Here is a 26,092-nt window from a genome sequence, read left to right on the forward strand (position 1 = left end):
ATATTAGTTGACCATAAAGTTCAGGGTCCACTTCTGGGTTCTCTGTTCTGTTCCATTGATCTATGTGTCTGTTTTTGTGCCAGTACCACACTGTCTTGATGACCACAGCTTTGTAGTACAACCTGAAATCTGGCATTGTGATGCCCCCAGATATGGTTTTCTTTTTTAAAATTCCCCTGGCTATTCGGGGTCTTTTCTGATTCCACACAAATCTTAAAATAATTTGTTCTAACTCTCTGAAGAAAGTCCATGGTATTTTGATAGGGATTGCATTAAACGTGTATATTGCCCTGGGTAACATTGACATTTTCACAATATTAATTCTGCCAATCCATGAGCATGGAATATTTTTCCATCTCTTTGTGTCTTCCTCAATTTCTTTCAGAAGTGTTCTATAGTTTTTAGGGTATAGATCCTTTACCTCTTTGGTTAGGTTTATTCCAAGGTATCTTATGCTTTTGGGTGCAATTGTAAATGGGATTGACTCCTTAATTTCTCTTTCTTCAGTCTCATTGTTAGTGTATAGAAATGCCACTGATTTCTGGGCATTGATTTTGTATCCTGCCACGCTACCAAATTGCTGTATGAGTTCTAGCAATCTTGGGGTGGAGGCTTTTGGGTTTTCTATGTAGAGTGTTATGTCATCGGCGAAGAGGGAGAGTTTGACTTCTTCTTTGCCAATTTGAATGCCTTTAATGTCTTTTTGTTGTCTGATTGCTGAGGCTAGGACTTCCAGTACTATGTTGAACAGCAGTGGTGAGAGTGGACATCCCTGTCTTGTTCCTGATCTTAGGGGAAAGGCTCCCAGTGCTTCTCCATTGAGAATGATATTTGCTGTGGGCTTTTTGTAGATGGATTTTAAGATGTTGAGGAATGTTCCCTCTATCCCTACACTCTGAAGAGTTTTGATCAGGAATGGATGCTGTATTTTGTCAAATGCTTTCTCTGCATCTAATGAGAGGATCATATGGTTCTTGGTTTTTCCCTTGCTGATATGATGAATCACATTGATTGTTTTCGAGTGTTGAACCAGCCTTGTGTCCCGGGGATAAATCCTACTTGGTCATGGTGAATAATTTTCTTAATGTACTGTTGGATCCTATTGGCTAGTATCTTGTTGAGAATTTTTGCATCCATTTTCATCAGGGATATTGGTCTGTAATTCTCCTTCTTAGTAGGGTCTTTGTCTGGTTTTGGAATTAAGGTGATGCTGGCCTCATAGAACGAATTTGGAAGTACTCCATCTCTTTCTATCTTTCCAAACAGCTTTAGTAGAATAGGTATGGTTTCTTCTTTAAACATTTGATAGAATTCCCCTGGGAAGCCATCTGGCCCTGGACTCTTTTTGTCTTGGGAGGTTTTTGATGACTGCTTCAATTTCCTCCCTGGTTATTGGCCTGTTCAGGTTTTCTATTTCTTCCTGTTCCAGTTTTGGTAGTTTGTGGCTTTCCAGGAATGCGTCCATTTCTTCTAGATTGCCTAATTTATTGGCGTATAGCTGTTCATAATATGTTTTTAAAATCTTTTGTATTTCCTTGGTGTTGGTAGTGATCTCTCCTTTCTCATTCACGATTTTATTAATTTGAGTCTTCTCTCTCTTCTTTTTAATAAGGCTGGCTAATGGTTTATCTATCTTATTAATTCTTTCAAAGAACCAACTCCTGGTTCTGTTGATCTGTTCCACAGTTCTTCTGGTCTCAATTTCATTGAGTTCTGCTCGAATCTTTATTAACTCTCTTCTTCTGCTGGGTGTAGGATCTATTAGCTGTTTTTTCTCTAGCTCCTTTATGTGTAAGGTTAGCTTTCGTATTTGAGTTCTTTCCAGTTTTTGAATGGATGCTTGTATTGCGATGTATTTCCCCCTTAGGACTGCTTTTGCTGCATCCCAAAGATTTTGAATGGTTGTATCTTCATTCTCATTAGTTTCCACGAATCTTTTTAATTCTTCCTTAATTTCCTGGTTGACCCTTTCATCTTTTAGCGGGATGGTCCTTAACCTCCACCTGTTTGAGGTCCTTCCAAACTTCTTGTTGTGATTTAGTTCTAATTTCAAGGCATTATGGTCTGAGAATATGCAGGGGACGATGCCAATCTTTTTGGTATCAGTTCAGACCCAATTTGTGACCCAGTATGTAGTCTGTTCTGGAGAAAGTTCCATGTACACTTGAGAAGAATGTGTATTCAGTTGAGTTTGGATGTAAAGTTCTGTAGATATCTGTGAAATCCATCTGGTCCAGTGTATCATTTAAAGCTCTCGTTTCTTTGGAGATGTTGTGCTTAGAAGACCTATCGAGTATAGAAAGAGCTACATTGAAGTCACCAAGTATAAGTGTATTATTATCTAAGTATTTCTTCACTTTGGTTATTAATTGATATATTTGGCAGCTCCCACATTCGGGGCATATATATTGAGGATTGTTAAGTCCTCTTGTTGGATAGATCCTTTTAGTATGATACAGTGTCCCTCTTCATCCCTCACTACAGTCTTCAGGGTAAATTTTAGTTTATCTGATATAAGGATGGCTACCCCTGCTTTCTTTTGAGGACCATTTGAATGGTAAATGGTTCTCCAACCTTTTATTTTCAGGCTGTAGATGTCCTTCTGTCTAAAATGAGTCTCTTGTAGACAGCAAATAGATGGGTTCTGCTTTTTTATCCAGTCTGAAACCCTACGCCTTTTGATGGGGTGTTTAAGCCCGTTCTCGTTCAGAGTTACTATTGAAAGGTATGAGTTTAGTGTCATCATATCTATTCAGTCCTTGTTTTTGTGGATTGTTCCACTGAATCCTATTTAGGTCTTGAAACCATTTTGAGTTCATTTTTGTGTGTGATGTAAGCAAGTGGTCCAGTTTCATTCTTTTGCATGTGGCTGTCCAGTCTCCTCAATCTTGTTTGTTGAAGAGACTGTCTTTTTCCCAGTGGATATTAATCATAACCCAAGAGTAATTAACCATATAGTTGTGGGTCCATTTCTGGGTTCTCTCATCTGTTTCCTTGATCTCTGTGTCTGTTTTTGTGCCAATACCATTTTGTTTTGATCACTACAGTTTTGTAATATAACTCGAAGTCTGGAATTATGATGCTTCCAGCTTTGCTTTGCTTTTTTCAAAGCTGCTTTGGGTACTCAGGGTCTCCTGTGGTTGCATAGAAATTTTAGGATTGTTTGTTCTAACTCTGTGAAAAGTGCTATTAGTATTTTGATAGGGATTGCATTAAATCTGTAGCTTGCTTTAGGTAGTATGGACATTTTAACAATATTTGTTCTTCCAATCCATGAACAAGATACGTCTTTCTGTTTCTTTGTGTCGTCCTCAATTTTTTTCATCAGTGTTTTAAATGAACTTGGAAGTTTGCCTGTTTTTGTTTTTAATAGTTTGAGAACACTAGGCATGAACTACTTAAATGTTTGGTAAAATTCACCTGTGAGGCCTTTTGGCCTTGGACTTTTTAGGGAGTGCTTTTTGATTACTGATTCAATTTTTTTTGCTGTTTATTGGTCTGTTCGAGTTTTCTATTTCTTCCTGTTTCAGTTTTGGTAGTTTCTGTTCTAAAATTAGAAATTTATCAATTTATTCCAGGTTGTCCAATTTGTTGACATATCATTTTTCATAATATTCTCTTATAATCGATTTGTATTTTTATGGTGTTGGTTATTTCTCCTTTCTCATTTGTGATTTTATTTGGGTCCTTTCTCTTTTCTTTGTGGTAAGTCTGATCTAGGGGTTTATCAGTTTTCCTAAATCTTGAAATGTACCAGCTACTGGTTTCGTTAACCTGTTCTATTGTTTTTGTAGTTTCTATATCATTTATTTCTGCTCTAATCTTTATTTCCTTCATTCTGCTGGCTTTGGGCTTCATTTCTTGTTCTCTCTCTAGTTAGGTATAAAGGGCAGAGGGGACAAAGAGGTGGAAATGGGGGAGGGAGGAGTAGAGGAGTGGAAGGAAGAAGAGGCGGAGAGGAGGAGGAGGGGGGAGGGGGAGTAGGAGGGGTAGGAGTAGGGGATGAATAGGGGGCAGTGGCTGTAGGAATGGGAAAGAATCTGTTGGCACTGTGCTTATGCCAAAGGGCAGGGAAGAGAAATGGTGCCAGCTAGCTCCTTTGTTCCCAGAGAGGTATCTCCATGAACACTGCCTTTCAGGAACACACTCTGAGAAGAATTTCCCTCCCCTGGGCTCTGGGCATTTTTCAGATTGCTCTTTCCATGCTACCTGTCCCTCCCCCCCCCCACCACCTCCCCCCCACCCCGCTTGTTTTCCTGCCTCTCTCCAGAAGCAATCCATGCCCTCGGGGCTCTATCCCAGCCAAGCCCACTGACCTTCAAAACTCTAGACTTTAAGCTGTGCTGGTTGCATGACCTCACAAAATTCAGCCTATCTCACTTTCCAAGCCTGTGACTTCAGGGGAAATGGCTTCCTTGGATGCTCCCTTATGTATTATTCCTGTGTGCTCCTCTCTCTTGCCCTTCATAAGACCATGGATCCCTCCCTTCCCCTCCACAGTGCAAGGATCCATGTCTCCCCTAAACCATCCCTCCCTGTTTCCTACCTTCTTCAGTGTGATCTCTTCTTCCCCTTCATTGTGGAGTTTGTTCTGTCCATCTTCAGGCTGACTTGGGGGGGGGGGTGGTATTGAGGATGATTGGATAGTTATCTAGTTGTGTTTGCGGGGTGAGACAAGCCTAAGGTCCTCCTATTCCACCACCATCTTTTGTCAGAAGTGTGTGTTCATAACCTCATTCCTCAGATCCTGGAGGGAAGTACCCAGTGCTCCTCAGGGGCCACACAAGGAGGTCACGGCAGAGTGCAGACAGAGCAAGTCTTTGTTTGAAGATCTATTTTGTCAAAAAGAAGCACTGCTACCCCAGCTTTCTTTTCACATTCATTTGTGTGATAAGTGCTTTTCTACCCCTTCACTTTTAATCTGCATGTGTCCTTAGGTCTAAAACGAATCTCTTGTAGGCAGCATATAGATGGGTCTTGCTGTTTTATTCATTCTGTCGCCCTCTTTTTGATTGGAGTGTTTAGTCCATTTACATTCAAAGTAATCGCTGATAGGTATGTACTTACTGTGATTTTGTTGCTTGTTTTACTGTGGTTTATGTAGTTCTGTGTTCCCTTCTCTTCCTCTTCTCTCTCACAGTTTGCTGGCTCTTTTGAAGCATATGCTTGGATTCCTTTCTCTTTATTTTTTTTATAAATCTATTATTGGGTTTCAATTTGTGGTTACCATTAGGTTTATAACATCGTATGCATATAGTAAAGGTAATGGTTACTTATGTTTGAATCCATTCTTTACTCCTCTCCCCTCCTTGTTTTAGGGATATGGCGTCATACTTAACATCCATTTGTTTTGTGAATCTCTTGACTGGTTTTTATAGATGTACTTGATTTTACTAATTTTGTGTTTCCCACTTTTCTTACTCTTACTTATAGTCTTTCCTTTCACTCAGTCGTTAACATTTCTTGTAGGGCTGTTTTAGTGGTCATGAATTCCTTTAACTTTTGTTTCTGGGAAATTCTTTTATCTCTATCTACTCTGAATGATAGCCTTGCTGGATGGAGTATTTTTGGTTGAAAGATTTTTCTTTTAGCACTTTGAATACATCATGCCACTTTCTCTGGCCTGCAGAGTTTCTGCTGAAAAATCAGCTGATAGCCTTATGGGGTTTCCTTTGTATGTAACTGTTTCCCCTTGCTGCTTTTAAAATTCTCTTTATCACCAATTTTTGCCATTTTAATTATGTATCTTGTTGTGGACCTCCTTGGGTTGATTTTGTCAGTGACTCTATACCTCTTGGCTCCAGATATGTTTCCTTCCCCAGATTAGGGAAATTTTTAGCAATATTTCTTCAAATAGATTTTGTGCCCCCTTTTCTCTTTTCTCTTTATGGGATCCCTATAATGTGAATGTAGTTACACTTGGTGGTATTGCTGAGTTCCTTTAGTCTATTTCATTTTTTACTATTTTTTTTTTTCTCTCCTGTTCAACTTGATTGCTTTCCATTACTCAGTTGTCCAGGTCACTGTTCTATTCTGCTTCTTTTAGCCTACTATTTATTCCATATAGTGTATTTTTCACTTCAGTTACTGAGATCTTCATCTCCAATTGGTTGTATTCTTTTTGTTGATAGTCTCACTGAGGTCTTCCACTCTTTTCTCAAATCCTGGGAGTATCTTTATGATCATTACTTTATCTTTTCTATCAGGAATATTACTTATCTGTTGCATTTAGCTCTTTTGCTATAATCTTATTCTTTCATATGAGACCTATTCCTCTGTAACCTCATTTTGTCTAACTCTCTGTGTCCATTTCTCTGTGTTAGGAAAGTAACTGTGTTTCTGCTCTGGAAAGTAGTGGCCTTATGAAGAAGAGGTCCTGCAGTGCAATGCCCCCTGTTCACGAGACTCTGATACTTCCCGAGTATCCCCTTTATTTGTCGCATGTGTCCTATTGTTGTGGCTAAGCCTTCAGTCCAGGTGTCTGCAATGGCTCTCAGTGCCTGCTGTGGCAGAGTTTGATCCCTGTGTTTTTAGTGGGCCTATCTGAGGCCATCTTGGCCTTGAGTTGAGTCAGACCAGGGGTTTGTAAAATGGCCTAGTACCAAACTGCAGGGCACTTTCCCTATATTTTCATTTTCCTAAGAATGCTTTACTGGTGGGTGGGCCTGCAGTCAGACTAGATGTCTGTTTCCCATCCCCATCATGGGTGGCCCCACAGTGGGATTGGCATATGTGGTTATCTTTCTCTCTCCCTAGAGCAGGAGACACTTTGGAAAGGTGGTGGTTCCTGTTGAGGCTGCTTGCACACTGCCAGACTTGTGATACCTCCTTGTGTGGGCTCCAGCCAAAGGAATATTGGAGTGAACAGGTCTGTGGGAGAATGCAAGGGTGGGATGTGTGGTACCATTGAGTCAGCCACACATTTAGAATTTTATAGTAGCCTGATAAAAAGGTAAAAAATAGATTAATTTCAACATATATTGTGTTCCACCCAATATGTCCTAAATATTAACATTTTAACATATCACTATAAAAAGTGAGATACTCAGCCTTCTCTTTTTGTTGTGAAGTCTTCACAAACTGGTTGATGTGTTTTATGTTTATCGCACATGTCAGTTTGCACTAACCATGTTTTAGGTGTTGAGTGGCCACAGATCCAGACCCAAGTGTGTCTCACTCTTTCTTCTTCTCTTCATTCTCCTCAATTTGTGACCTTTAGTTTTGCTTGTTCTTTCAGGCAGTTTACTCTTTTTTTTTTTCTTCTGCTGCTTGTGACTCAGCTCGTAGTTACTATAGCTTATCCTTGAACTCCTTGTGAATTTTGGTCTAAACTGTTTTCCAAAACCAATTGCTGTTTGGCAGTAGAGAGTTGATCTCCTGGTAGGAGACCCTCAAGGAGGTTGTCATCTGAGATACAGGTGCCTCCTCCTTAAGTGGAGTCTATTGAAATGAAGGAAGATTATTCCATTTTTGCATATGGGGAATAGTGAATTTTATTTTGCATTTTTAGGAGTGAGATCTGAAAGAATGAGAATGAGTGTTGTGTTTAATGAGTAATGTGTTTAAATGTAAAATACCTGCTGCAGGTGAAAGTGTTGTATTAAAATACTCTTTAAAATTCAGATTGCATTCAAGAAGTCAAAACCATCTCCATTGCTTTGCTGCTAAAGTAAGTTACTTCTATCTTTGCAAGATCAACCACATAGTTATATTGTATTTGTATAAACACTCAACAATGTGCATCTAAAAATAATTTCAAAGTAACTTTATTTAATACAGTTTCTTTTCAGCTTATTGCAGAAAAATCTGAACTGCTGACAAATATTTCAGTGCAGTTATTTATACTTACTGAAAAATTTTAAGATTCTTTATGCTGATATGCATTTGTATAACTTTTTTTGTTGTTAGAAACAGAAAATATGAAGATCCTCATCATTTTCCTCAAGAAGCCTATTAATGTTGGCAACAAAGAAGTGATGAAAATAGAAATCCATTTTGATTTGCAATTCAACATATCACAGACTTCCATTAAAGCTTTAGGAGAAGACAAACAGGTGGCAGATTTAGTTCTTCTTGAGTATTTGAAAATGCTTTTTAGTATGTTTTCCTGTCTCTAACTTCCTTGTTGGATTTTGATGTGAACCTTTGCTCAAGTGGATAGCTTGATCTTTGGAATAGCATGTAATGAGAATTGAGAAATCTGGGTTATAATATCAGTTCTTTTTCATATATCATTGCCTTATGTAGGACCCAAAGCCTCTTTGTGCCTCTAAATGCTTTATTCCATTTATTATGAACAGTTGAAAACTTTCTAGGATAACATAACCACCTTACCACATTCTTGCTGAAGTTTTTTCTTTTTTTCTGAAGTTTTAAGGATACTTGCTGTGGGTTTCTTACCATTTCCTTCTCTCCCTCCACCCCCTCCCCACAGTGACCCTTGAGAATTGAGGAGATTCACTAGAAATAGCCTCTCTTAGGGAGTTTTTTCTGAAGTTATGTCTCCTGGTCTTAGGGTGAAATGGTCTGTGCCTCAGTATCACTGACTATAATGTGTCCTGATATATATATATATATATATATATATATATAGGAGCACAGTGCCTTCCTCTATCACGTACAGCAAGCAGAGCCAAAGACATCTGTGACAAAAAGATCTAAGATACTGTGGTAGTGGCCATTAGAAGGTTGAACTCTAAGAGGTCAGAGTCCTGAGGGAGGAAGCTGAGGGCAACTTTTGGCCTTGAGTTTTATATGAAGACATCTTAGATACTGTAAAGCCATTTTATATACTCTACTGTGGTAGAGCTTCCAAAGAGCTCTACCACCTCATGAAAAGATCGTTTCATGGATGGGAAGTAGAGTAGAATCAATCACTTAATAAAAAAAATACCTCTTGTATCATGTTACATATTAATTGGCCCAACATTCATGCTCTATGGGCTGAAGCCCCTCCCCTGGAAGGAGGGCCTCCAGCTCCTCACCAAGTGGGTTCTTGGCTTCGTGGGGCAAAGAATTTCAGAGCAAGCCATTTGAGAAGGGGACAAAGATTTATTAAGTCTAGAAGTAAGAAAGGAGCTACTTCACAGACAAGCGAGTGGTCTCCCCTCCCAGATGAGGAAGAGGACCCCTCTCTGCCCCTGACAAAAGTTTTGTGTTTTTTAAATTTGGGCTTATCATTTATGCTGGGCAGAAATTTTCCCATTTTCTTTGGGTTGTGAGACTACCTACAAGGAGCAATTTTAACAATGGCTTTTTTGCCTTTTACTGCCAGAGGGAGTGGAGTCCTCCATGAGTCAGACCTTATGACTCTTTATGACATGCTGACTTTAGGTTAAGACGTCAGCCTAAAACAAAAATGGCCTTATTTTGCTGAACTTGTCTCCTGAGCCTCCCTGCCTGCCTCAACACTCTAAATCTGCCTTTACTCAATGAAAACCATCAGAATAATATGCCTTTCCACATCTCCCCAAATGAATAAAATGTTTTGGGGGTAGAATTGAGGTTTGCATGTGAATAAGCTGGGGGGCTGTGAGGCCCTTGTGAGGAAGGAGTAGGGTTGAAAGGAACTCGCTGTGGACTCCTCCTGTGGGGTTGTCTAAGAGTGAAGCAAGAGTTGGAAGTTAACAAGGGGTCAGACTTGGGTCAGAAGGAGAGGCTGTGAGGACAGGAGGATGGAGTGAGTGAGAGCAGGGAGGTGGTCAGCCAGGGCTAGTTCTGGAGGGAAGGGGGTTAGAGGTGGAAACACTAACATTATCCTTCAAAGGAGGACAAACAGAAGACTAACTTCTAATTTGTTTGCTATGTTCTGAGTGTTAAGTTTTCTTTAACCAAAAATTTAAGAGTTTACCCTTTTCAAAGTCATGCGGATCTTGGCTTGTATTTCAGATATTGCCCCATCAGACAAGAAGCTTCTCAGAACTTTCTGGTAAGCTGGAAACTTTCTGGTAAGGTTTTATCATTGTTTTTGAAGGGAATTCAGAGGGGCGCCTGGGTGCCTCAGTGGTTGATTTGGCTCAGGTCGTGATCCCGGGGTCCTGGGCTAAAATCTTACTTGGAAGAGGTCATTGAAACCCTGTGGTCCTGTAAGAGTAATAAATACACCATTATATCTAGAGAACGAAGTTGCTGGCCGCCAAGAATCATTTTCTCTACCCAGTACATTGTCTTGTGGATCAATTGGAAATGACAAGGGAGAAAAAAATAATAGGTGTGGCTGGAGGCAGAAGATGAGGGCATGGAAGGGCCTGGCTACCCACAAAGCTGACCCTGCACAGATCCCTTACCTATCAGGAGACATCCAAAGTTGTTCCTCAAAGAGCCCAAAGATTTCGGACGGGAGATTTGATGCAGGATGTAATTACCAGCTTTTATCAGTAGATGGTGATGTACTTGCAGCGTGTGGTCCCAGGAAGAGCAATTGGAGAATGAGTTCACCGTGGTTCTGGTTATTGTTACCAGTGTTAATGCTCTTTTCTCTATTGTATAGACCAAACAGAGGACTCCACCAGGCTGGCGGAGTTAACGAGTGCCGGAGATGACCACAGCCCAATAACTCTCCCCTTAAATGACCAGCCTGAGCCTGTCGTGAGTACGGGATGCTGGGTACAAGATTCTGAACTGTGTCCACCAGGACGCTGGCAGGTGGACGCCACCTCTCCTGGCTTATAGTCTATTTTTTTTTCCCTGCCCAACTATTTCTCCATTTTTTGGGCCATCATCTCCTTTAGATTACTTTTGCCTGACAAGTTTATGTGTTCTCTTCTTTCACACAACTTGGCTTTTCCATGGAACGTGTGACTTGGCTGGCTCTGCCTCATTCCCTCACTTGGAATCCCGGAGAACAAGACAGAAGGAAAAGAATCTAATGTTTGGAGTCAGATCTGGTTTTCACTTACTAGATATAGGAATTTGGGAAAATTAATATCACTCGGTCTGAGGCTTCTCATCTGTAGAATGGGGGTGATAGCTGGTTCATATTGTAGCCCTCTTAGATACTATATGTGCATTTTGTTTTTAATCCTGATAGGGATCCCTGGGTGGCGCAGTGGTTTTGCGCCTGCCTTTGGCCCAGGGCGCGATCCTGGAGACTCGGGATCGAATCCCACGTCGGGCTCCCGGTGCATGGAGCCTGCTTCTCCCTCTGCCTGTGTCTCTGCCTCTCTCTCTCTCTCTGTGTGACTATCATAAATAAATAAAAGAAAGAAAGAAAGAAAGAATCCTGATATACTGCTTGGCATATGCAGGTCCTCAGACAAGTCCTCACTTTCTTCTACTTAATCACATGGAACTTATACAGAATGATGGTGTTTTTGGTGCTGAGAAATCATCTCCTGAGGACAGACATCAATTTTTTTGGAATAGCCAACAGCCATGAGGAGCCAATTCTAATGAATAAAAAGCCTGGTATCTTAGTATTTGGCAGAAATGCTGAAATGCTTTTATTTGGAAGTGGAAAATAACTCCAAAAGAATTTTAAAAGAGGGACTTCAGAGTCACCATAATTTTTTTTTTCTACAGCAAACAAATACAGCAGATAGTTCACCTGAAAAATTGATACTGGATGACTTACAACAAGGTAAGCTTTTAAAAAAATCTATTGTAAGACTTGAGTAGTATACTTAAATGTTTACTTGGGAAGCTCAACAATTTTTGTTTTTAATTTTCATGACTGGAAGTCACTTCAGAACATGAACATTCTTCAGATTTACAAGAACTGTCAGTAAGAAGTCCGAATCCTAAATTAAATGACAAATCTAGGTATGAAATTTTGAAAATTAATAAACCACGTTGATTGCTATTAATATGACTGGTTAGTGTATAAATGTCTGGACTTTCCATCTTTTGTGCATCTGGCCACACCCCACATGAGGAGAGAACATTGCATACAGTTTTCTGTAGAATGATTTGAGCAGTGCTGGGATGTTCTCCTGACCTGTAGATCTCTACCATTATACCCCCAGTGATCTGTGGGGTGATGTATTTTTCCCCAACCAGGAAACATGTATCACCTGGCATTAATTTCCTGCTTTTCCGTGGAGGCCTATGAAGAATAGGTCATAGGACAAGTAATTTTTTATAGCTTTATTGAAGGAGACAATTGGAATAAAATGTACATAGTTAAAGCATGCAATTTGAGTGTTGACGTGTGTCTACACCTAGGCCATCAGCACAGTCGAGATAATGAACATTTCTATCATCTCCAGGATGCTCTTGCCCCTTTGAAATCCTTTTCTCCTGCCTTTTCTCTCATCCACCTGCCCCTTAGAATCACGGATTTGCTTTTTGCCACAATAGATGGGTTTGCAGTTAAAAAAAATCTGATATAAATGGAATAAAAGTATATGCACTTTTTTCTACCAGCTTCGTTCATTCAGCATAATTATTTTAAGATTTATCCATATTGTGTGTATCAATAGTTAATTCTTCTGTATTGCCAAGTAAATACTTCCTTCATGGATATACCACAACTTGTTGATCCATTCACCCGTCGATGGCTATTTGAGTTCCCAGTTTTTTGTTATAAGTAAAGCACTTGAGATCATGTATAAGTCTTGGTATGGATGCATATTTTCTCTTGAGTAAATACATAGAAGTGGAATGACTGGATCATTCTTGGTATACATTTAACTTCCCCCAAACCCCCAAAACAAAAACACTGCCAAAAGGTTTTCTAAAGTAGTTAAATTATTTAACATTCCCACCAACAGTCGTTGAGAGTTCTAGTTGCTCACATTCTTACTACTACTTGCTAATGTTAGTCTTTTTAATCTTAGCTATGCCAGTGAAAGTATAGTGATATTTCGTTGTGGTTTTTATTTGCATTTCTGTAATGACTAATGGTGTTGAGCATCCTCTCATGTGTTTATATCATTCTACATCTTCAAATCTTTCACTATTAAAAATGGATTATTTGCTTTAAGTGTTCTTTATTCTACACACAAGTCCTTTATTAGATATGTTTTACATGTATTTTCTCCCTGTCTGTGGCTTACTTTTTATTAATTAATTAATTAATTATTATTTATTTATTTATTTATTTATTTTAAGATTTATTTATTCATGAGAGACAGGCAGAGACACAGGCAGAGGGATAAGCAGGCTCCATGCAGGGAGCCTGATGTGGGACTCAATCCCGGGACTCCAGGATCAGGCATTGGGCCAAAGGCAGGTGCTAAACTGCTGAGCCACCCAGGGATCCCCATTTTTGTCTTTTTTTTTTTTTTTTTTTGCTTTCATGCTTATTTTTGTTAGACACCTAATATCCTTTACTAAATGCATTCAATTCCATATATTACTCAATCTTCACCATATCCCTAAGAAATGTATTATTTTTACCTCCATTTGCTAAAGAAGGACATGAGGACAACAGAACTTACTCAAAGATGTATCCCTAGAAAACATTGGTTTAATTTTTTTTTTATTTATGATAGTCACAGAGAGAGAGAGAGGCAGAGACATAGGCAGAGGGAGAAGCAAGCTCCATGCACCGGGAGCCCGACGTGGGATTCGATCCCGGGTCTCCAGGATCGCGCCCTGGGCAAAGGCCCGCGCCAAACCGCTGCGCCACCCAGGGATCCCCATTGGTTTAATTTTAACAGTGTCTTTAAAAAATAAAAGTTCTTAATTTTTATTAAGCTCAAGTGATTTGTTTCCAATTGATTTCTTTTTTCGTTTATACTTTATACTTTTTTTTGTGATGTGCTTAAGAAATCTTAGGCAATGGGATTCCTGGGTGGCTCAGCGGTTTAGCGCCTGCCTTCAGCCTGGGGCATGATCCTTGAGTCCCGGGATCGAGTCCCACATCAGGCTCCTGCGTGGATGTCTGCTTCTCCCTCTGCCTGTGTCTCTGCCTCTCTCTCTCTCTCATGAATGAATAAATAAAATCTTTAAAAAAAAAAAAAAAAGAAAGAAAGCAATCTCAGGCAAAACTCATGATCAATTTCCCTACATTTCCTTTTTTCCCCTACATTTTCTTCTAGGAGTTTTATAGTTTTAGATCTTATTTCAGTTATGGACCATTTTATGTTAATTTTTATATATTGTGTGAAGTAAGGGTTGAGGGTTTTTTTTTTCCTTCTTTCTCTTCCCACCCTCCCTTCAATTTTCTTTCTTTCATATGGCTGTCCAATTATTTTAGATCATTTATTGCAACAACTATTTTTTCCTGTATTGAATTTTCCTGGAACCTTTGAAGAAATCAATTGACCATATGTATGTCGGTCTGTTTCTGGACCGTGTACATGCCCGCCTTGGAGATACTGCAAATTCAGTTCCAGATCATCACAATAAAGGGGATGTTGCAATAAAGCAAGTCAAATGAATTTTTGGCTTCCCAGTGCATACAGAGATTATGATTACATTATTACTGTAATCTATTAAGTATGCAGTAGCATCCTGTTAGGCGCACTGTGTGTGTGTGTGTGTGTGTGTGTGTGTGTGTGTATATATATATATATATATATATATATATATATATATATAGCAATAACCTATTTCTCACTGAGTTTTCAGTGAGTCATTACCTTTTTGCTGGTAGAGGCTCTTGCCTCCATGTTGATGGCTGCTGACTGGTCGGAGGGGTGGTTGCTGAAGTTGGGGTGACTATGGCAATTTCTTCAGATAAGGCAACAAATGAGGTCTTCCATATTAATCGACACTTCCTTTCATGAACAATTTCTCTGTAGCATGAGATGCTCTTTAGTAGCAGTTTACTCCCAGTAAAACTTATCTCAAAGTTTGAGTCAATCCTCCCAAACCCTGCCTGCATTATTAAGTTTATGTGATATTCTAAATCCTTTGTTGTCATCTCAACAATCTTCATAACATCTTCAACATGAGTAGATTCCATCTTGGAAAACCACTTTCTTTGCTCATCCATGAGAAGCCACACCTCATCTGTTCAAGTTTTGTCATGAGATTCCAAAAGTTCAGCCCCATATTCAAGCCCCACTTCTAGTCCTCTTGCTATTTCCACCACATCTGCAGTTACTTCTCCACTAGAATCTTGAACCCTTCAAAGTCATCATGAGGGTTGAAATCGATTTCTTCTAAACTCCTCTTAATGTTGTTATTTTAGCCTCTTCCCATGAATCATGAATGTTCTCACTGGCATCTAGTGAATGGTGAATCCTTTATAGAAGTTTTTCAATGGACTTTTCCCAGATCCATCAGAGGAATCAATATCCATGACAGCCATAGCCTTATGAAATATATTCTTATAGTCGATCAAGTCAAAATGACTCCTTGATCCATTGGCTGCAGAATGGATTCTCTTAGAAGTCATGAAACAACATTCATCTTGCTGTTCATCTCCACCAGAGCTCTTGGGTGACCAGGTATATTGTCATCAACAGTTACATGTTGAAAGGAATCTTTTCAGGTCTCAATAGTGGGCATAAAATATTCAGTAAACCACGCTGTGAACAGATGTGTTGTCATCCACACTTTGTCTCATCCACTTTTGACCACCTCTACCCGACCACCTTCCAACTTCCTCCTCTGGTAACCACAAAACTGATGTCTTTCCCTATGAATTTGGTGGTGTTTTTTTGAAATACAATTACTATACAGTGTCATGTTAGGTTCAGGAATACGATATAATGATTCAACAATTCTATACATTTCTTAGTGCTCATCAAAATAAGTGTTTTCTTAGTCACCTTTATCTATTGCATTTATCTCCCCACCTCCCTCCCTTCTGCCAACCACCAGTTCTTTATATTTAAGAGTCTGGCTTTTGGTGTCCTTCTTTGTTTCTTAAATTCAACATAGGAGTGAAATCATATGGTATTTGTGTTTCTCTGACTTCTTGCACTTAGCATTGTACCCTCTAGGCCCACCCATGTTGTTACAAATGGCAGGGTTTTTTTTAATGGTTGAATAATACTCCAACCATAAAGTATACGAACTTTTTACTTTAGGTATACACCATGTATACATGCTGTGGCACGTACATATACACCACATTTTCCTTATTCATCTATCAATGGACACTTGTGTTGCAGTTTTATGTTGGGCTTTTAAAAACTCCACATATAAGTAAAATCAAATAGTATTTGTCTTTGACTTATTTCACTTAGCATAATATCCTCAAGGTCCATCTATGTCATTGGGCATTGCAGGATTTGCATTTTTATGCACCACATCTTCTTTATCCATTCATCTGCCAATAGACAAGTTGTTTCCATATCTTGGCTATTGTAAATAACACTACAGTGAACATGAGGATGCAGATATCTTTTCAACAGTGATTTAGTTCCCTTTGGATTTATACCCAGAAGTGGAATTGCTGATTCTTTAAATTTTGAGGAACCTCCATGCTAACTGTTTAACTTTCCATAGTGGCTGTGCAATTTACATGTCCACTAATAGTGCACCAGAGTTTTCTTTCTTCCACATCCTCACCAACACTTGTACTCTCTTGTCTTTTTGGTAGGAATTCTAACAGGTATGGCATAATACCTCATTGTGGTTTTGATTTTTACTTCCCTGATATTAACCCCTTATTAGAATATGACTTGCAAATACGCCCCCCCTTTCTGCAAGTTGCATTTTTATTTTGTTAATTTTTTCTTCTGTGCAGTCCCAGTTTTAAAATTTTTGCTTTTGTTGCTTTTGGTGTTAACATATAAAAAATTGTTGGAATCTTGGAAAAATTGTTCCAAGACCAATGTCAAGAAGCTTTGTCCCAGTGCTTTTTTCCCCCTAGGAGATAATGGTCTCAAGTCTTATGTTTAAGTCATTAATCCATTTGAATTAATATTTGTGAGTATTGTGAGAGTGATCCCATATAACTCTTTTGCGTGTGGTTATCCAATTTTCCTGCATCACTTGTTAAAGAGACTATTTCCCCATCAAGTGTTCCTGGCTCCCTTGTCAAATATTAGTTGACCAAATATGTCAGAATTACCTCTGGCAATCTTTATTCTGAAAACTATTTTGTATGATGTTAATATGGCCACTACTGCTTTCTTTTTATTAGTATAAGTATGGCATATTTTTCCCCATCATTTTACTTTTAACCTTTTTGGGTCTATATATTTAAGGTAGGTTTATGACAGGCAGCATTTGGTTTTGCTTTGCTATATATCTCAATATGATAGTCTCTGTTCTTTATTGGGATATTTAGACCATTTATATTTTATATGATTATTGATATGATTGCATTTATATATATCATATTATTTTGTTATTTGCTATTTGTCATGTCTGTTTTTTGTTCCGCTTTTCCTTTTTCTGTTGTGTTTTGGATAAATGGAATATATTTTATGGCTCAATTTTATCTCCTTTGTCAGTTTATCTGGTATTTTTTGGTGGTTACTTTATGATCTCTCTCTCTCTCATACATATGTATATGTGTGTGTGTGTGTGTGTGTGTATATATATATATATATGTTTAACTTACCATCCTTGACCTTCAGATAACATTGTATTGCTTTACACATAAGCCCTTAAACACAACTCCAAGTTTTTGCTACTTTTACCATACAATTTACTTTTACATTTTTTGTTAACCTCTAATTTTATTATTGCTTTTTAAAATAATTATAATTTTAAAACACTTTAGAAATAACAAACCTTACATTGCCTTACCACATATTTACCATTTCTATTGCCCTATCCTTTGTACAGATAGAAATTTTCATCTGCTATCATTTTGCTTTGCATGAAAGATTTAATATTCTGTGAAGATTTCTTGGTGATTAATTCTTACAACTTTTACATATCTGATAAAGTCTGTTTCAACTTTTTGAAAGCTGTTTTCACTGGGTATAGAGTTCTGGGCTAACAGGTCCTCCCCCCCACCCCCCATTAATTTAAAGATCTTGCTTCATTGACTTCTCACTTGATTATTTCTAATGATAAGTTTGGTTTTCTTTAAGGATTTTATTTATTTATTCATAAGAGACACATAGAGAGGCAGAGACATACAGAGGGAGAAGCAGGCTCCCTGCAGGGAACCTGGGACCATATCCCAGGACCCTGGAATCACGACCTGAGCCAAAGGCAGATGTTCAACCACAGAGCTATCTAGGTGCCCTGAGAAGTCTATTTCTTATATTTGTTCCCTTATATGTAAGGTGACTTTTTTCCTTAAGAGTGCTTCTCAGACTTTGTTTTTGTTAATAATTTTAAGCAATTTGATTGTAATGAGACTTGATATAGTTTTGGCTTTTTTTTTTTTTTTTTGAGCTTAGGGGTTGTTGAACTTCTTAGAAATGTTGGTTTTTTAGATTTTATTAAATGTGGAAAATTTGAGGATTGCCTGGGTGTCTCAGTAGGCTAAACATCTGCCTTTTGGCTTAGATCATGATCCCAGGGTCCTGGGATCAGCTCCCACATTGGACACCCTGCTCAGCAGGGAGCCTGCTTTCCGATTCCTGCTGCTGCTCCCTCTGCTTGTGTGCATGCATGCATTCTCTCTCTATATATATATAAAATATTTTTTAAAAATTTTAAAGAGAAAATTTCAGCCACTATTTCTTCAAAGATTTATTAGTCTTTCCCTCTTTTCCTCCTGAAGTTTCCAATTATACGTATATTGTATGTGTATAACAGATTTTTTCCTGTTTTAGATAATTTTTACTGTCATATCTTCGAGTTTACCAATTTTTTCTTCTACAGTTTCCAACTATTCTTAATCCTAATAGTGTACTTGCCACTTCTGAGATTGACATTTCTAGTGTCCTTTTTGAAGTTTTCATCTTTAATGCCTTAACATCTTCAAGCTATCCTCAACCTTCTTCACTGTATGGAATACAGTTATCATAACTGTTTTAATATACTTGTCTGTTAGTTCTATCTCTTGTGACTTTTTTTATTTCAATCGGTTGGTTTTTCCTTTTCATGATGCATGTTTTTCTGCTTTTTTGCATGCCTAGTAAGTTTTGACAATAAAATTGGTGAGTTTCTATCTGGTTAGCAATTGGATATTTGTGTATTCCAGTAAATTCCTTGTACTTTGTTCTGGGATGTGGCTTAAGTGTTGTAAAGCCAAATGATCCTTTGGAGGTTTACTTGTAAGCCTTGTTAGGTGAGAATAAAGCAGGCTTTAATTTAGGGATAATTTTTCCCCACCACTGATGCAATATTCTTGTGAATACTATACCTAATGCTCCATGAGTTAAAAGGTTTCTCCATGACTAATAAAAACACAAACTATTCCCAGTCCCTTGAGTTCTGGGGATTGTTTTGTTGTCTTTCTTTGAAATTGTTCTTTTCCCAGCCTCAGGTAGTCTTATATGCATGATTGGTACTTCTATTAGTCAGGGCTCTCCAAGGAAATGGAACCAATATGATGAATATATAGGAAGAGAATTATTATGGGGAATTAGCTCACATAATTGTGAAAGTTGAGAAGTCCTACATCTGCCATCTGCAAGCCAGAGGCCCAGGAAAGTCAGTGGTGTAATTGCAATTACAAGAGTCCAAAGGAGGCCTGAGAATCACGTAAATGATTTGATTTGTGTTCCAGCCACTTACTAACCACACATTACTTAACACTTGTGAATTCAGTTTTCTCATCTGTAAAGTGGAACAATTAAATGAGAGGCTTTATATATTTAGCATAGTGCCTGGGTTTTAGTAAGTGTTCAGTGAATGGTACCTTATATTTGATAAGGGAAATCTGCAAAACAGTAATATTAATACCCTTCATGGGGTTGTAAATAATTAAAAGAATTAAGACCTGTGAAGGGCTTAGAACAGTGTTTGCTCTATATGGAGTCAGCAATAAATGTTAGCTATTATTATTGTTACTATTGTTATTAGTACATATGATATGCTTATTACTGTGTACGCTCTTCTGAAGATTTCCTGTGATGACCAGGGTTAGCCACATTTTTGCTGACAGGTATTTAGTGACTTCCTAGTTTTCAGGTGATGCCACTGTTGAACAGTGAACCAGGTGGAACAGGCTGTAAGTTCTGAAAGTACAATGGGAGATATTTAGAATATCAGGTTCAAAGGTGACCATTCAGAATGCAAGCTGATGTTTTTATTCTTTAAAGATTTATATTTAATTGAGAGAGAGAGAGAGAGCACGTGCTCATAGAGAGGGAAAGGGAGGAGGAGAAGCAGACTTCCTGCTGAGCAGGAACCTGACTCAGGACTTGATCAAGGGTCTTGATCGCAAGTGCTCCCTGATTTTTTTTTTCTCTTTTTAACCAAAAATTTCATCTAACTGAAACAAAAAATATTTAATGATTCTGTTACACTTGATAGAAGAAAGGCTCCCTGTGGCTCAAGGACAATGCTTAGCTAACATGGGATTTTGGAAGCAGAAGACCCTTTCTTTGGAGAATCCTGGCAAAGCAGTTGTGAGACTACAATCAGTATCCTTATGTGTACATATTCTTTTCTGTTTGAGGCTTTGACACAAAAAACTTTGTTGATGTTCGTAGGAGTTCTAGGTTACCTGGCCAGCCGTGAACCATGGCTGTTGCTAGTTCATCATTGATGTGACAATAAGAAAAGAGTTTAGCCTTCCCAGACAAGATATGTATTCCTGTCAATGGGACTTCATGTCACCAGCCCTAGTCTATTACTTATCAGCCCTTATAAAAGCTTTATGGGATGTTTGCTGAAAGAGTAGGAGGAAAGAAATATTAAAGAGAATGTTTCAATATATTCATCCAGAATTTTTTGAGTACCTAGCATATGGTAGCAACTAAAGCTGTAATTCTCAAACTTTTTGTTTCAAGATTTTTTTTACACTCTTAAAAAATTAGAGGAACCAGAGAGCTCTTGTTTATGTGGGGGTTATATTGATGTTGTGACTATATGGAAATCTTTAAATGTGATATTTAAAAATACTTTATTAGTTCATATAGTTCATAGAGATAATGAAACTATTGCATGTCAACATAAATAACACTTTTATGAAAAAGAACTAAAATTTTAGTGAGAAGACTTGTATTGATTTACATATATTCAAATATCTTTCATATCTGGCTTAATAGGAAACAGCTGGTTTCTTATATCTGCTTCTGTGTTCAGTTTGGTACTCTAAGGTTGTCATTAAGTACATAATGAAAATCCAACCTTGCCACAGGTATGTTACAGGAAAGGAGAATAGGACCTTCATAGCCTTTTGAGAAAATTGAGTATTCTTATTTGAAATTATATCAAAATTTAACAAGTAGTAATTTCAGAAGTTAGTTGCACTGAGAAATCTGAAGTGATATCCATGAACTTTTTAATTCAAATGTAATTAACATACACTGTTAGTTCCAGGTGTTACAATATAATTCAACAATTCTATACATTACTCTGCATTCATCACAATAAGTGTACTCTTAATCTCCATTACCTATTTCACCCATCTTCCAACTCAGCTCCCCTCTGGCAACTACCAATTTGTTCTCTGTATTTAAGAGTCTAGTCTGTTATCTTTTTTTTTTTTCTTTGTATCTTAAATTCCACAGGTGAATAAAATCATATGGTATTTGTCTTTCTCTGACTGAATTATTTCATTTAGCATTATACTCTCTAGCTCTATCTTGTTGCAAATGGCAAGATTTTATTCTTTTTTATGGCCGGGTAATATTCTGTTGTATAGATATATACGACAACTTCTTTTATCCATTTGTCTACTGATGGATGTGGGTTACTTTCATTATTTGGCTATTATAAATAATGCTGCAATAAACCTAAATCTTTTAGAATTCGCATTTCCATTTTCTTTGGGCAAATGCCCAGTAGTGGAATTTCTGGATCATTTAATAATTTTATTTTTAATTTTTTGAGAAACTTCTTCCATACTGTTTTCTACAGTGACTGTACCAGTTTGAATTCCCGCCAGCAGTGCTGGAAGGGTTCCTTTCTCTCTACATCCTCACCAACAATTGTTTCTTGTGTTTTTCATTTTAGTCATTCTGACAAGCGTAAGGTTTTGATTTGCATTTACCTGATGATGAATGATGTTGAGCATCTTTTCATGTGACCTTTGGTCATCTGTATGTTGCCTTGGAAAAATGTCTATTCAGGTCCTCTGCCAATTTTTTTATCAGATTATTTGGGGTTTTTTGGTGTTGTGTAAGTTCTTTACACATTTCAAATATTAACCCCTTATTAGAAACATCATTTGGAAATATCTCCCATTCAGTATGTTACCTTTTTGTTTTACTAATGGTTTCTGTCACTGTGCAAAAGCTTTTTATTTTGATATAGTCCCAATAGCTTAATTTTGCTTTTGTTTCTTTTGCCTAAGAGAAATATCTAGAAAAATGTTTCTATGGCTGATGTCAAAGCACTGCCTATGTTTTCTTCTAAGAATTTTATAGTTTCAGGTCTCACATTTAGGTCTTCAATGTCTTTCAGGTTTATTTTTGTTTATGGTGTAAGTTTCATTCTTTTGCATATAGGTGTTCAGTTTTCCCAAAATCATTTATTAAGAAACCATCTTTTTCTACTGTATATTCTTGCCTTCTTTGTTGTAGATTAATTGACCACAAAAGCATGGGATTATTTTTGAACTCTCTGTCTTTGATCTAGATCTATACTTGTATGTCAATACCATACTGTTTTGATTACTATTGCTTTGTAGCATATCTTGAAATCTGGGATTGTGATATCTCCAGTGTTCTTCTTTTTCAAAATAGCTTTGGCTATTTGGGGTCTTTTGTGTTTTCATACGCATTTTAGGATGCTGTTAGTATTTTGATAGGGATTTCATTGAGTCCATAGATTATTTGGTGTAGTATGGACATCTTAACAGTATTGGTTCTCCCAATCCATGAGCTTGGAATACCTTTCCATTTGTTTCTGTCATCATTGTTTTATAGTTCTCAGAGTACAAGTCTTTAACCTCCTTGATTAAGTTTATTCCTGGGTATTATATTTTTTCTTTGCAGTTATAAGTGGGGTTCTTAAGTTATCTTTCTGCTACTTGATTATTAGTGTATAGAAATACAACAAATTTTTGTATATTAATTTTGTATCCTGTGACCTTACTGAATTCATTTCTCAGTTCTAGTAGTTTTTTGTTAGTCTTTAAAGTTTTCTACATATCATCTGTAAATAGTAAAAGTTTTACTCTTCCCTACCAATTTGGATATCTTTTATTTCTTGTCTGATTGCCATGGCTAGGATTTCTATTAATACATTGAATAAACGTGGTGAGAAGGGACATCCTTGTCTTGTTCCTGGTTTTGGGAAAAGTTCCTGGTTTTTCACCATTGAGTATGTTAGTTGTGGGCTTTTCATATGTGGCCTTTATTATGTTCAGGTATTTTCCCTCTAACCTACTTAAATATTTTGATCATGAATGGATATTAGATTTTATCAAATGCATTTTCTGATTCCGTTGATAGGATCATATGGTTTTTATCTGAAAGGAATGTGATGTATTATGTTGATTTGTAAATATTGTAAATATTAGTAAACATTTGTAAATATTGAACCACCCTCGCAGCCCTGGAATAAATCCCACTTGATCATGGTGAATGATTTTTTGTAATGTGTTGTTGGATTCAATTTGCTAATATTTTGTTAAAGATTTTCACACCTATGTTCATCAAAGCTATTGGCCTGTAGTTTTCCTTTTTTGTATTGTCTTTCGTTTTTATCTGGCTTTGGTACCAGGCTAATATTTGACTTCTGGCATGCATTTGGAATCTTTTACTCCTCTTATCTTTGGAAATAGTTTGGGAAAAATCAGTATTATCTGAACTTTAAATGTTTGTAGAATTCACCTATGAAGCCATCTGGTCCCAGACTTTTGTTTGTTGGTACTGTTTTTTTGTTTTGTTTTGCTTTGTTTTTATACGACTGGTTTAATTTCATTGTTAGTAATCAGCCTGTTCAAATTTCAATTTCTTCCTGATTCAGTTTTAGGTTATATGTTTCTAGGAAGTTATCCATCGTCCAATTTGTTGGCATATGATTTTTCATAATATTCTCATACTCCTTTGTATTTCTATAGTGTTATTTATTTTTGATTTTTGAATTCTGTTTCTCTTTTTATTTTATTTTCTGTTTTTGATGAGTTCTGGCTAAAGGTTCATCAATTTTGTTGATCTTTTCAAAGAATCAGCTCCTGGTTTCATTGATCTGTTCTATTGTTTTTTTTTTTTTCTGTCTCTATTTCATTTATTTCTGCTCTAATTATTATTTCCTTCCTTTTGTTGATTTTGGGCTATGTTCATCTTTAACTAGCTCTTATAGTGTAAGGTTAGATTGAGATTTTTTCTTATTTTTTGAGGTATTGCTATAATCTTCACTCTTGGACAGCTTTTTCTGCATCTTAAAGATTTTGGACTGTTGCGTTTTAATTTTCATTTGCCTCCATGTATTTTTTTAATTTCCTTTGACTTTTCAGTTGATGCATTCATTGTCTAGTGGGTTTTTATTTAACCTCCATGTATTAATATTCTTTCCAGATTTTTTCTTGTTATTGATTTCTAGTTTCATATCATTGTAGTGGGAAAAGATGCATAATGATTTCACCCTTTTTGAATTTGTTGAGACTTGTTTTATGGCTTAACATGTGATCTATTCTCAAGAATATGTGCACTTGAAAAGAAGTGCAATCTACGGTTTTAGGATAGAATGTTCTGAATATATATATATGTTAGTTCGATCTGCTGCAGTATGTCACTCAAAGCTACTGTTTCCTTGTTGATTTTCTATCTGGTTGATCTACCCATTAATGTTAGTGGTATGTTAAAGTCCTATACTATTATTGAATTACCGTTGTTGTTTTCCTTTATGGTTGTTATAAGCTACTTTGTGTATTTGAGTGCTCCTATGTTGAGTATATAAATATTCATAATTATTTTATCTTCTTGTTGGATTGTTCCCTTTGTCATCAAGTAGTGTCCTTTATCGTCCCTTGTTATAGCCTGTTTTACAGTCTATTTGTCTGAAATGAGTATTGCTACCCTAGCTGTGTTTTCATTTCCATTTGCATGATGTTTCTTTGTCTTTTCTCTGATTCTGCATGTGTCTTTAGGTCTGAAGTGAGTCTCTTATAGGCAACATATGACTAGATTGTGTTTTATCCATTCAATTACCTTATGTCTTTTAATGGAAGCATTTAGTCCACTTATATTCAAATTATTGATAATTATGTACTTATTGCCATTTCATTACTTATTTTATGGTCGTTTTGTAGTTCTCTTGTGTTCCTTTCTTCTCTTGTGGTTTGATGGCTTTCTTTAGTGACATGCTTGGATTCCGTTCTCTTTAGTATATCTATTACAGGTTTTTAATTTTAGGTACCATTAGGTTTATATATAACATCCTGTGCAAATAGTGGTCTATATTAAGTTCATGGCCACTTAAGTTTTAATGCATTTTAAAAGCACTAAATTTTTACTTCCTCTCCATGGTTTTTGTTTTGTTTGGATTTATTAGAGAAGGCAAGAGAGAGAGAGAAGGAGGGGAGGGCAGGGAAGGGGAGGGGTGGGGTGGGACGGGACAGAGGGAGAGAATCTTTAAGCAGACTTCCTGCTGAGTGCAGAGCCTGTTGGCAGGGCTTGATCTCACAACTCATAAATCATGACCTGAGCTGAAACCAAGAGTTGGATGCTCTGTCAACTGAGCCATCCAGGTGCCCCTAAACCATCCCCTTTAATTATTGTATCTTGGTGTGGGCCTTCTTGGGCTGTTTTTATTGGTGTTTCTCTGTGCCTTTTGGATCTAGATGTCTGTTTCCTTCCTAAACTCAGGGAAGTATTTTTTCATCTATTATTTGTTCAAATAAATTTTCTGCCCCCTTTTCTCTCTCTTCCTTCTGAGATCCCTATAATGCAAATGCTATTAAACTTGATCATGTCTCTAAGTTCCCTTAACCTATTCTCACTTTTTATTTTTCTTTTTGTTAGCCAGCTTGATTGCTTTCCATTACTGTCTTCCAGTCCACTAATCTGTTCTCTTTTTTAAAAAGATTTTATTTGAGAGAGAGATTGAGAGTGAGCACACACAAGCAGGGGAGAGGGGCTTAAGGGAGAGGAAGAAAGAGACTCCCCACTGAGAAGGAAGCCCAACTCAGGGCTCAATCCTAGGACCTTGAGATCATGATTTGAGCCAAAGGCAGACGCTTAACTGACTGAGCCATCCAGGCCCTTCACTGATCTATTCTGCTTTC

General features: G+C 37.3%; 1 protein-coding gene across 4 annotated transcripts in view; it reads left to right on the plus strand.

Moving 5' to 3' along the window:
• Window positions 1–26,092, plus strand: part of SYCP2L (synaptonemal complex protein 2 like) — a 102,992-nt gene that overhangs the window by 24,378 nt on the left and 52,522 nt on the right. For all 4 annotated transcript variants that reach the window (XR_005384323.1, XM_038584164.1, XM_038584165.1 and 1 more), the window contains 5 exons: window positions 7,909–8,054; window positions 9,889–9,928; window positions 10,490–10,587; window positions 11,521–11,578; window positions 11,679–11,760. Coding sequence is in view for 3 of the 4 variants with exons in the window: in XM_038584164.1 (XP_038440092.1) it covers window positions 7,909–8,054; window positions 9,889–9,928; window positions 10,490–10,587; window positions 11,521–11,578; window positions 11,679–11,760 (424 nt within the window). In the remaining variant the exon portion in view is untranslated. The remainder of the gene's footprint in view (window positions 1–7,908; window positions 8,055–9,888; window positions 9,929–10,489; window positions 10,588–11,520; window positions 11,579–11,678; window positions 11,761–26,092) is intronic.

This window comes from Canis lupus, chromosome 35 (assembly GCF_011100685.1).
Source record: "Canis lupus familiaris isolate Mischka breed German Shepherd chromosome 35, alternate assembly UU_Cfam_GSD_1.0, whole genome shotgun sequence".
Lineage (NCBI taxonomy): Eukaryota > Metazoa > Chordata > Mammalia > Carnivora > Canidae > Canis > Canis lupus.